The sequence below is a fragment of the Lactuca virosa genome, chromosome 5, assembly GCF_052849685.1.
Source record: "Lactuca virosa cultivar CGN04683 chromosome 5, Lactuca_virosa_CGN04683_v6, whole genome shotgun sequence".
NCBI lineage: Eukaryota > Viridiplantae > Streptophyta > Magnoliopsida > Asterales > Asteraceae > Lactuca > Lactuca virosa.
In genome coordinates this window covers 123,147,776-123,160,683 of record NC_136430.1, presented here as the reverse complement: position 1 = coordinate 123,160,683, position 12,908 = coordinate 123,147,776, and the positions used below count along the sequence as shown (strand labels likewise).

The window sequence follows — 12,908 nt, the reverse complement described above, 5'->3', positions numbered from 1 at the left end:
TTCAGCTGCCTCAAGGCGTAGGCAATGACGTTCTCATAATCTAGCATGCAGTTCTCATAATCATAACATGTATGGGTATCTTGGGGAAAACTTACTTGAGCTCGGCCGATTGCACGCATCACACACCTTGTTCTTTCTCAAAACTCTTTATTTTAAATTTTAGAAAAAATATTTTCTTGTAAAAATCTTTCAAACCCTCGATTTGAGTCCAGACACCCCCGAAGGTGTGTCCGAATCCCTCAAACCAAGGCTCTGATACCAACTTGTAACATCCCAAAATCCAAGGCCAAAAAATTCATTTGTAATATAATAATTCATAAAACATATTATTGAAAACTTCATTAAGTTATCTCATATCATAAAAACCCATAAGTCATACGTCTCAAAGCATGTCATAAGATAATAATGTCAGAGTACAAATCCCAAGAACATCATAGTGCAGAAAATCATGGTGTGATGCACTGCTATCGTGCCAGCTCCTTTCCCTTCGAAGAAGGACCTGAAACAAAAACTAAAAACGTAAGCACAAAGCTTAGTGAGTTCCCCCATCATACCACATACAATACAATAAACATATTGTCTAACATGCTGGTACTGGCCTACCCCTTCGGTCTCTCTCAGCCGGTAACTTGTCTAGCTTATCAGGGTGCTGGCCTACCCCTTCGGCCCTTTCGACCAATACCTTGCCTAGCATATCAGGGTGCTGGCCTACCATTCGACCCTTTCAACCGATACCTTGTCTAGCATATCAGGGTGCTGGCCTACCTCTTCGGTCCTTTTGACCGGTATCGGGGACTATTTCACCCCCTACTTCTTACATATAATATCCTAGTACATAAACACATAAGTCACATACTGCCTAGCATATCAGGGTGCTGGTCTACCCCTTCGGTCCTTTCGACCGGTACTGGAGCCTATCCTACCCCTCCTACCACTATCACATAATATCATAGCATACTAGCACATAAAGCATAACAGATAGTGGCATGCCAGATAATTAACACAAAGACAATCATCTCTACTATAACACTTACTAGTGGGCCGACATTGGTGCCTTCGACCCAATTTTACTGGAAGGTAACTCACCTCAACTGTCGTGAAGTAGCTGAACTGTCCTCGGCTCTGAAATCAACTCCACTCAATCTCCTACAACAAAAGATCTTCTTTAATTACCCTTTCATACCCATAACCCCTTACCGGCCAACTTTGGTCAAAGTCAAAGTCACAGTCAACACCCTGGTCAAATTCAGCCTTCTGGTCAAAGTCAACATCCTGAGTTGACTCAACTCGTCGAGTTGATCCATCAGCTCGTCGAGTTCCATGAATCATAAACCCAGAAATCACGATCCAACTCGTCGAGTTCTTGCACGAACTCGTCGAGTTTCTCCTATCAACAGAATCGGGACATTTCACTACAGCTTGTCAAGTCCTTCATTGAACTCGCCGAGTTCTTTAATCTTCAAAACTAGGAAAACCTTAACCAACTCGCTGAGTCGTCTCCTAGACTCACCGAGTTTGCTCAGGAATCAGAAAAAGTTAGGTATCATGATCCAACTCGCCGAGTTGCATGAACAACTCGTCGAGTTCCCTTAGTCTATACTCATTCAGCTGTTTCCAATCGAATCCAATGCTTCCAAACCATAGATCTGGTCCCCTAGAACTAAGTTACCATATAAAGTTGCTAACTTTACGTCCATGTATGGTGTCATGAAGCTAGAAACACCAAAACTAAGCTATATAAGAGATCTAGGGCATGAAGAAGGGCTAAGGCTTGATAAAGCTGGCAACTTTAAGCCTCACAAGCTCATGAGTGCCTAGATCTGAAGTCACCACGTCATTATATACTCAAATCCCGAAAATGACTTCAATATGGCCCAAAAGTGACAACATACTACCCTAAATGAAGATCTAAGTAATAGAAAGCCAAGGTATCAACTTTATACCTCAAATGAGTCAGAAATGCAGCTCAAACTCTGGATCTACTAGCTTCCCCTTGAATCCCCAAGCTTCTCCATCCTTCACAAGCTTTAAAATCACAAAGGATGCACAAAAATGCTCAAATCTCTCCAAAAGTGGATTAGGGTTTCTTGGCTAGGATTTGGGACAATAAAGGCTGTAAATGAGGCCGGCATTTGGAGGTTAAGGTGATTAAATAGGGTGCAAAACCCTTAAAATTAGGGTTTCATTCTGCCAGGCCTACTCGTCGAGTTAATGCTCTCAACTCGTCGAGTAGACTTCATAACCCGCATCCAAATCCATCTCTACTCGACAAGTTTGGGGCGTCCAACTCGTCGAGTTCATGTAAAAAAATGAATAACTTATTACTTTAAATACATACCAGGAACTGGGTGTTACAGCAATATAAGTGTAGCTTAACTTACAAAGATTATCCTGACAAAAGTCCAGAAATTGTACTGGCAGAACTACGACCCGAGAGCTTCTACTTCCCGGGCTCTTAGAGACTCCAGAGTTTAAAATCCTAAAATACTACGAGAAATTCGAGCTAATATATCAAAGAATTGCAGAGAGGGTTTGGTGAAAGTGTGAGGATAAATGAGTGCTAATTGCTCTATTTATAGGCTGAGTTTCGACTAGGCATGTCGTGCACTCCAGACACGTCGATCCTCTCGCCTTGCGACAAGTGGCATATTCTGGGTGGTCCGCGTCGCTTTTTCTAGAAGCGCCTGCGCGCCGTGCGCACACAAATTTTCAGTTTTTTCAAAAATTTGTATCTTTCTCATATGAGCTTCATTTTCGACGTTCTTTATATCAATGCATAGCTATCAACGAGTATTACAACTTTAATTTAAACTTCGTCAGCTAATTCTCAATTTTTTTTAAAGTTGTATTTTTAACAGGCTAGAGTGTTAAAGTCTGTATAAAAATCATAACTCTTTCATGCGACATCCGTTCTCAACTATCTTTATATCAATAGACTCCTATTCACGATATCTTCGATTCTCATTTTGATTGTTTTTGCCTAACAATCGACCGATCAAAAATTCGATTTCTGAGTCGCATACTGCTATACTGAAACTTCGAAAAATCATAACTTTCTTATATGAAGTCAGATTTGGACGTTCTCTGTATGCATGAGTTCGTTTTTACATATATTACGACTTTCGTTTAGATAACTTAGGCTAATAAGCAACCTGTCTCTGATTCATTTTTATGACGCACATAGTCGTGTTGGTTTAATTGTGAAACTTCAAAGTATAACTTCTTCATACGATGTCGAATTTAAGCGTTATTTACATCCACGAGATATTCATCATGACTACTACATCTTTAGCTAATATTTTCTATTTCATCTTTAATGTCTAGCTTGAATCTGCGAGCATTACATTTCACAAACCCTCATTCATTTCCTGATGAAGCTCCAATGCCACAGCTACAATAAATATTTACCCATAACCCCATCTTTCCTTACCAAAAGCTCTGATATAAATACACCATTGGCAACTACTACAAAATGCCTCGAAACCTTAAGTTTGACGAGAAGGGTAGCGGCTCCGTCGTATGTGAATTTTTTTGTGGTGATTTTCGAACTAGATCTTCATCTTCCTAATATGGGTTTCACACATGTGTAGACACACATCGGGGTTTGATTTCCTTAGTTCTTCCTAATTTTATTCTTGATTTCACAAATGGGTCTTGTTTAGATGCTAGGTTCTTGAGAATCAGAACAAATCGAGAGGTATGAATTGTGATGACTCCCTGGGACAGAGATGTTGACTGAGGTTGAGAGGGGGAAGTAACCATCAGAGTTAATTGGGAGGCATAGATAGGCGACACAACCACCAGAGTTAGCCCAAATGATTGCCGCCACCAGTTTGCAAGAAAGGGGTTCTGCCGGACCTCAGTTTGCGAGAGGGAGGTTTTGTCAGGCCTGCTTTCAGATCCATCTCCTCTAAAACCGGACCTTGAAATCCCTACTGTTGTTCGATCATAGAGTAAACCCAACATGTGTGCTTGCGTTTCTTGGATTTTTCTCAACAATGCTCTCGCCGGAGGTGGGTTAGAAGAAGGAGGTGAAAGAGAGTCGATAATAGAGGGAGAAGGTACGACCTGGTATAGTGGGGTAAGGTGGGCCTAATTTTTATTTTTGAATTATAAAACCTAACTAATCAATATATGAAAATGAAAAAAGAAATTATAAAGACAAAATTGTCCTTTCAACTCTTCCACAGACCTAAACCACCAAAAATTAGAATTATTGATTTTGGACATTTCATACAAGTCGGAAACATTTTAAACTCTATCCATAGTTTTTGCAAAACCATACATACCAATTTTGTAGTTTTGTCTATTTTATTTAATACATTGTTATTGCTATAAATTACTACTATTATGGAAAGAAAAAAAATACCAACTAATTAGATAAATAATAATAATAATAATAATAATAATAATAATAATTAATTCCATTAAACTTTTTGTTTGTTCTCTCTAGAGAAAGACTCCCTCCATGATGATACTGTTATCATCTTAGAATGTGATCGGAGTTTCCATCAAAGCAGCTCCCATTTTTTATCAATCGCAGGTGGGTTAGTTACTATCTTTACAACTTAATTCATCTAACTAATTTGTAGCGATGATATGATTTTTTGAGTGAATCGCCATCTATCGCGTTGCAATGGAAGAATCAGCAATGCGATATGCGATTGTGTTTTTGATGGGGTGATTATGACTGAGTAATTATCAAAATCAATTCGAATGAACATCTCAAATTGTGTATCATCACCTTGCATTTTTACTATCATGCAGTAATGGATCGTGGAATAGATTCGAAGAGCGTAACCCCTGGTGGTGGCAGTGACGACCAATTGTCGCCACCGATGGCTTCGTCTCGTGGTGCAGCATCTCCGACGATTCACCGGCATTCGCGTTCAGGATCGATTGTGAAGAGGTCACAGAACACCAAGGAGGCGGCACAGAGGCTTGCTCAAATGATGTCTCATCAGCAAACGGATGATAGCGAAGATGACGACGATCTCTTATCTGATTTTAGTCCACCCGCCACCACCTCCTCCTCCTCCGCCCCTGCCACCGGAAGGTCTCAAATCCGGCATCGTTCGCCTATGGTATGTATACCTGCAATAAATGATTTCCATGTCATCTAGATGCTATAATTTTGTTGATATGACATAACAATTGTATAATTATCTTGTATTAGACAGTTCACACAGCTTCAACTCCACGTATCGGCCGATCATCTCAACCAGTAATAAACCACGAACAATTTCAATCTCAATCAGCCCGTTCTTCATCTGACCATACTTCCAATAGCCTTCGCTCAGCTCCATCAATCACTACTGTCGAACATGTTCAACCTAATTCTGCTCGAGCTAATCGATCGCCACAACGTTGCCGCTCTATGGAACAACCATCGTCTGCTCGGGCTATCTCAGCCGGTCGTCCAAGTTTAGCAATGAAGCCAGTCGCCATGGTGCCTCCCAGTGTTAATTTGTCACTAAGGCCAACCTCCGGTCGAGACACGCAGCCTGATGCTCAAAAGAATAAAAGGTATTTTGAAAATTTCCCGATAGATAGATCACTTCAATTTGAGCAGATTTTTGTGTAAATCATCTTCTATATTTTCAAATTGAGCAGGTTTTCTTTGGATCTGGGTGTTTTCGCAAGGGAATCTAGTAACCAACGTCCAGCTACTGCTACTGCTTCCGCTCCGACTTCTGCTACTGCTTCTACTTCTGCTCTGGAAGATGATGTAAACTCTCAACTCCCTCCCTCCCACCCCACCTGCGGACGCCATTAACAGTTTATATTCTAATTGCAGATTGACATGCTACAGGAAGAAAACGAGAGTTTGATTGAAAAGGTAATCACAATAAACTTTGATCATTAATCCCCGATTTATATACAAGTTTAACTCGAATTTCGAGCATCATGTCCAGATATAATAGGATTAATGCAGTCCTTGAGTGCATTATACTGTCATAAGCTATCAAAGAGTTAGAATAATGTTAGGTATGTAAAGCTAAAGCAGAGTAATTTACAAAAATGGTCCCTGAATATCGTGATTTTGTGCAATTTTGGGACCTAGGTTTTGTTTTAGCAATTTTGGTCCCATTTTCAGATGGTGTTAATTTCGTCAAGAAGGACAATCATGTTTTCGTTCTTCTGTTTTCCCCTCTTAACAAAATACAGTATTTAGGTTAGAACAAATATCAAAAGACTGATCATTGACTATTATATATACATCTTAATTTATAATTTTTTTTTCCAGCTTCGAATTGCTGAGGAAAGATATGAAGAAGCAGAAATGAGGGCTAGACAGCTTGAGAAACAGGTAATTAAAAGTTAAAACTTTTATCTGCTTATATTTTGGTTCTTTTAATATATGATTTAAAACTCAAAAAAGACAATCATTTATTGATAGGTTGCTCATCTTGGAGAAGGTGTTTCTTTAGAAGCCAAACTTTTAAGCAGGCAAGAACAAATATTTTAGTAATCTAGTATTACATTTACATCTCTCCAACTCAATTTTTTAAACACTTTCTCATTATCTTGTGCCATTTAGGAAGGAGGCATCTCTACAACAAAGGGAGGTTTGTACTATATTTGAATTTTCAACATTATAAATAATAAATGTAAGGGATAAATAAATTTCTTTCAGGCTGCTTTCAAAGCTGCAATAGAACAAAATGGAGGAGTAAATATTGGTATTAGAGGGGGGGCTATGGAGGCTCTTCGTGTGGAAGCTGAGGTATTCATATTCAGAAATCTATATTGTACGTTTACTTTTTTAATCATGATTATTATTACACTATAAAAACATTTATGATTCATAACATAACATAACATAAACTTTGAGTGTTGACTGGATTCTAATTAATATTTTACTTCATAAGACTGCTAGGGATGAAGCAACATCTATCATGGAACAACTTCATGAGACTGAAAGTGAAGTTAAATCACTTAAAACAATGTTCCAAAGAATGCTACTCACACAAGAAGAAGTGGTATTTATTAGTTTTTTTTTTCTAACCATTATTAAATAAATTCACTTGTTTATTTAATTATGTTAATGAATACAATACACTATGTTATGTGTTTTTTTAGGAAGAGTTGGTTTTAAAGAGATGTTGGCTTTCTTGGTATTGGAGTTTATGTGTTCAACATGGTATACAATTTTGATAAGGAAATGAATTAATTACAGTTTTGGTCCCTGTAGTTTTTATGGGTTATATATATGACAGGTATTCATGCAGAAATTGCTGGAACAAGATACGAATACTGGTCATCATTTGCTCCTCTTCCTGTTGAAGTTGTAGTGGCTGCTGGACAGATGGCAAAAGATGAAAAGCTGATGGGTAATATAGTCATTTACATTTACTAGATTGGTTTTAAGAAACATTAAACATTTTTAGTATGAATAGAAAAGAGTGATGAAGAGGAAAGAGAGAAAGTTCCAAAGGATGCAAGGGAAATTTCAGGAGAGGGAAGTGTGGAAAGTATGCTTTTAGTTGAAAGAGGTCTAAGGGAATTGAGCCTTTTAAAGGTTTTTGTTTACACTTACTATTATTATATTATATTAGTTTTCTTTTTTTATATAAAATAAACCTGTTTTTATTCTTTTTATCAAACAGATAGAGGATGCAGTAGCACTTGCAATGGCTCAGCAACGGAGGCCGACTATACTAAAATCTGGTTTGACAGGTGTGCATTAATCTCAAACCTGTAAATGTTTTTCCCATATCCTAGCAAGTTTTTTTTTTTTTTTTTTATTGAAATGAATCTTTATTCTTATAAAGAAAATAGAAAATGTAAACGTTTTTTTTTTTTTTCTCAGAGTTGAGTAAACAGGAGGCAGATGATGTGCGGTTTAAGCAGGTAATAATTTGAAAGTACATTTGTATAAGTTTAATATAAGATTATAATCCTCCAAAAACAGGGTTGGCTGATATATTTTTGGAGAAGAGTAAAAATTCATGGGTTAGAAGTAGATATTGTAGATGAGCGATTGCATTTCTGGATCAATCAAAGTGATCATCCACCTACTTCACATGATGCTGTTGAAGGTACCTATTTTTTTACCCATATATGTTGGATATTAATATTATTGGTTAATAGATGCAAGTAATAGTGATGATTTATTAATATTCCCTCCTTGTTGAAGTTGAGCGTGGACTTGTTGAGCTTCGCAAATTGGGAATCGAAGCTCAATTGTGGCAAGCATCTCGCAAGTTTGTTGACCCTGACTCTCAACATAAATGGCAATTGCACATTAATTTCTGACATTCCTTTTAGTTTGTTTTGTTTTCTTATTAGGCCACGTGGCAATCTTCGAGACCTTTTACATATGTAAGTAAGTATTGATTTGAAATTAGATGCGTTATAATAAATTCTCAATTCTCAATTCTTTAATTCAATTAGTGAGTCCAAGTTTGTGTAATTAATATATGGTGGCAAGACTCAAACAAACTCCAAATGGTAACATTATTGGCCACATAGTGCTTGCTATATAATTCTATATTTTTAATTTTCATTAATTTTTTTTTTATATTTGTAATTATTCATTAAATCCATTATGTTAAAACAAATAATGCACCTAAGTCTCGATTAATCTACATTTGTAAACAAACAACAAAAGTAATGTACAAAATTGCATAATAAATTAGACTAGGCTTCCAAAAGTGTTGGTTTCCTTCGATACTCAGTCTCGGTAATCTCCTAATTAATTTAAAGTCTTGTGAAATGCAGTCTGAAAAATCAGGAAGTTCATATAAGTACCTCCTCAATTCACAACATTAATTAATAATTAAAAAAATTAAAAAACACTTACAGAAGTTGATGTTTTTAGCAACTCCCTAATAGCCATAGTTGCATAGCAAGATGCTGGAAGTGTGAAGCTCAATTTAAGGGCTAACTGGTCTCCCAATTCCAATTCCAAAGACTCCTTTTTAACACCATCACCTTCATTGGCCTTTGAAACAATGTCTAAATCGGTCGTAGCCAATGGGATGCTTACATCTGTATACTTTATCAACTCCCTGAAATAATATTTTTTATTAAAATTCCAATTTTTTTATATGTAAGCAATGTAACTGTTCTTTATTTTTAATCAAAATACCATTCAAAATCCTTGGCTTTTCCAAATACTCGCCGATAAGCTCCTGTCATGCTGGTTAGCGAAAACTCCCTACCAAAAGAATTAACAAAATTAGTATTAAATAAAAAGTATTTTATTAATCATATTTGCAAAAAAAAAAAAAAAAAAAAAAAGTAAGCAGAAGAACTCACTTGACATTATGCATACTCTCCATCAAGCTCACACCATCCTGTCATGGAACAAAAAATAACACAAGAAATTCAAAACTAAAATCAGAAATTAACAATATATTTATATAAGAATAAAGAGAAGCAAGAAAACACACCTTGTCAGCCAAATCTTGATAATATTGTTGAATGTCATTATTTGGAAAAATTACCCTTGAACTGCCCAAATAAAAAAAAAATAATAATAATAATAATAAGTTTAAAGATACATAAAGTGTGAAGTTTGTGGGATGTAGCAACTTACCCAGGTAAAGGAAGGACAACATCAGAAACTGTATAATTCCCTGAAAGAATGTCTTCCTTGTTAACCACCTGTAAAACAAGCAAATAAAGAAAATATATAATTGGGTAGAGTTTTCAAACTATAATGTTGCAATGTAATAAGAAGAAATGAAATAATAAGGTTGATATTTCCTGACCTTTACTGAGGTACAAGTTCCTTCAGATGGAAGTGCATCAGCCTCATCTAAATGATTATTCTCTAATGAATCATTATTCTGTTCATATTCAGAATCATTGACTTTGACTTCCTTTATTTCATTACAACTTTCTTCATTACAATACACCAAATCCCCCAACACTACTTCCTCATTCCCTGAAACACAACCCAATTAATAATATAAATATATTTTTTTAACATACATAATTCGTACCATATTTTTGTACTCTCATGCTAGCTGCATGGTTCCATAGATAGCTTTGGTAACTGTGCACATACCTGAAAACAAACCACAAACATATTGTTCAAGTACTTGACATATTTTCTAATTTCTTTTTTTGATATTAATAATAATAATAAAAAGTAATACTTACATCATTCTAAGGGTCCTAGGAACAGCCTTTAGAGCTTGCAAGTAGTTCCCTGGACACTTTTTCAAACACTGCAGCTGATAAACAAAAAAATATATATAAACATAAATCAAATATAATATTTATTTAATAGTTATCATTGAATTAAAAAAAAAATGTGCAACTTACAATGGCCTTTTCAGCCACAAGAAAGCGAGGTAACTGTCTCAAAGTCCCATCAATGTCTTCACTTTCTTTATAATATTCCCGAATCCTCCTTATGTCATCTTTTTGTATTCAAAAACTTATATTAAAGAAAACAAATCATTATAATAACATATTTTTTTCTCAATTTATAAATTTTTTTTTTTAAAAGATGATGATCAGAAACTAAAAGGATATCACCATCCCTTGGATCAAGAATCATGCTCACTGCTTCTTTCCATTCTCCTTTAAGTAATTTAGCACCAATAAGGTGAGTAGGTATAGAACCACTCCCAAATCTCTGTTTCAGAATCCATATATTAATATTTTCTTTTTTTAAATAAATTAATTCATGTGAGTGACACCTTATTACCTGCATACCAAAGTAGTTTACAAATCCATGTTTTCCTAAAGCAACTGCTGCTACTTTTACAGTATCCTCAGAATCTGCAACCACCCCCCTACAAAGATGCAAAAAGACGTAAATGCCCTCATCATTGAAAACACCCCTATAAAGTCCATCTATGATCTAACAAATGCAGCCTTATCAAACCTTAGTGTGATTGCGAATCGATTTCCATGGAGTTGACCAAGAAGAAGACCTTCATTGACATAACTAAATACAAATTACAAAATCAAACATTTGGGTGTTAAAAGATTTGATTAAAAATGAGAAAAAAGTTGTAAATTCAGTGCACTTACGAAAAGTCGCCAACTTTAATTCCAATTAATCTTTTATTCAGATTAGCCACTTTGTTTGCACGCTGTTTAAATACAGTGACCTGAAATTTCAAGTATGCCAAAATGTCAGACACTCAGACTTCATAGATAGAGAGAAAATGTAAAAATAAATAAATATTAACATTTAATATTTACCCTTTGAGTTGTTACAGCACGCTTATCTTTTGTACCAGAAAATCCAAATGCCCTTGGCTGTAAAAACAAAATCAATAAACAATTTTATCATTTAAAAAAAATTCCAATTTCATTGAATTACTCAAAATGATGTGTAAGCACTACAGTAACAACAATAACCTGAATGCCAAGCATCTTTCCAATCACCCCTAATGCCTCTTGTGTATCCTTGTTTTCCTTACAAAGATGAAATCTGGAGATGAAGATTCCAAAACATTGTCATTAATAAATATTAAAGAATATAAAGCTTCAAAAGTAAAACATTGTCATTAATGAAAGGATGTTGCTATAGTAGACACCACCTGAGAAACTTTCCAAGATGCTCAGGCCAATGATCTGAACCTCTACTATCATAAGGAGTCTCATCTCTTCCTTTCCTCTTCTTAGAACCTCTGCCTCTTTCATTATTCCCCCCTGAATTCAATCGCACACGTATGCATTTTGATGAGGATTCAGGTCCATCTACTGTGTCTGTAACCAAGAACTTGAGTTTCTCTTTGAAAAAATTATGAACTGCCTAAAGGGAGCAAATTATTAGTAAATTACACATACACATACTATTGATTAGCTATAGTTGATGAAAAGAAACATTGAGAAAAGAGATTCCTACTGTTCGATGAACTTTATCAGAACTTGGAGAAAGAACAATGGAGGTATTGGTAACTGTAACTCCATCTTCATCATTTGAATTTATCTTATCTATAAATTCCTTCAGGGAGTTGGCATCAGAGTCGCCAACTAGAGCTCTAAACGATTCAATTTCACTACAATGGTTACCATTTGGTTGATTTGTAGTCTTCGATTCATGTTCCTCTGCTGTCTGAACTTGAAAAAAAAAGTAGATCGTTAAACTCAGATGTTAAGATGAATGGAAATGATGGTGAATTAGATGATAAGAGATGGTAACAGACCTCCATTGGTGTTCCACGTTTGAATTAGATGATAACAACATTTCCATCCAAATCCACTTCATTGACTATAAACTCAGAGTACCTGTAAACAAAAAACATAAAATCAAAAAGCATATTCTTCATTTGAATTATATGTAAATTCACAACTGTTCCACGTTTTACAGAATTATTACGAATGTTTATCGTTTAAATTACATCATTTGACCTATAGATCGAAGTGTAATAACGAGAGATGGAAGAATTACGCACACAAAAAGAGGAGATTTCAGACAAAAGGACGAGCGAAGGTAGTTACAAAAGCTCAATTGAACTCAAATAGTGAAGGATATGAGAGGGGAAGATGATACCTTTGCTTGAGAATGCCACGAAAACCAGGGAGAGGGGAGATGTAGCAAGAGATGCCTACGTCGGATTCTTCGAGGGGGGATTTCATGGCGGCCGATTGTGATTGACTGAAACAGTAGGGTTTTAGAAGGTGGTTGCAGGGGTTTAGTTGACGATGACAACGAACGGGGAAGGCAGTATACAGTGTAAGCAATCCCATCATGTTTCTATGTAGCATCATAGCATCCAACTAGGATGAGGGTTAGATCCGCCGGAACCGAACCGAACCGGAACCGGAATCGGAATGGTAATAAGGTCCGGTTACCGGTTGTCCATTTTTATAAAAACCGGTCCTGGTTTTAAAAATCCGGACTGGTTTGACATTTTTTCTCGTTTTTTAAAATGTACATAACTCACTTATATGAAGTCGGAATCATTTGGTTTTTTTTTTCAACATGTAATTTG

At 35.9% G+C, this 12,908-nt stretch overlaps 2 protein-coding genes across 3 annotated transcripts; one reads left to right on the top strand and one right to left on the bottom strand.

Annotated features, from left to right (window-relative positions):
* The first annotated feature begins 4,769 nt into the window (after nt 1–4,769).
* On the top strand, nt 4,770–12,470 carry LOC145111699 (uncharacterized). The gene is made up of 18 exons (XM_079047958.1): nt 4,770–5,084; nt 5,177–5,526; nt 5,614–5,728; nt 5,798–5,839; nt 6,248–6,310; nt 6,401–6,450; nt 6,542–6,569; nt 6,638–6,727; nt 6,873–6,983; nt 7,084–7,144; nt 7,221–7,334; nt 7,401–7,522; nt 7,611–7,680; nt 7,814–7,854; nt 7,916–8,042; nt 8,141–8,207; nt 8,293–8,325; nt 12,331–12,470. The coding sequence occupies exons 1-18, from the start codon at nt 4,770–4,772 to the stop codon at nt 12,461–12,463; spliced, it is 1,932 nt and encodes a 643-aa protein (XP_078904084.1). The 3' UTR covers nt 12,464–12,470.
* On the bottom strand, nt 8,568–12,579 carry LOC145114710 (uncharacterized). 2 transcript variants are annotated; one of them, XM_079050787.1, is made up of 20 exons: nt 12,467–12,579; nt 12,120–12,201; nt 11,819–12,028; nt 11,511–11,725; nt 11,329–11,401; nt 11,170–11,226; nt 10,996–11,075; nt 10,847–10,909; nt 10,667–10,754; nt 10,492–10,594; nt 10,279–10,382; nt 10,114–10,187; nt 9,954–10,018; nt 9,720–9,895; nt 9,545–9,612; nt 9,399–9,459; nt 9,265–9,302; nt 9,095–9,163; nt 8,807–9,014; nt 8,568–8,725 (listed from the first exon to the last, which is right to left on the bottom strand). In XM_079050787.1, the coding sequence occupies exons 2-20, from the start codon at nt 12,123–12,125 to the stop codon at nt 8,699–8,701; spliced, it is 1,785 nt and encodes a 594-aa protein (XP_078906913.1). In that variant the 5' UTR covers nt 12,126–12,201; nt 12,467–12,579; the 3' UTR covers nt 8,568–8,698. The 2 variants fall into 2 exon arrangements, with proteins under 2 accessions (XP_078906913.1, XP_078906914.1); XM_079050788.1 differs by lacking the exons at nt 12,120–12,201; nt 12,467–12,579 and having other exon boundaries at nt 11,511–11,721; nt 11,819–11,924.
* Between the last annotated feature and the right edge of the window lie 329 nt (nt 12,580–12,908).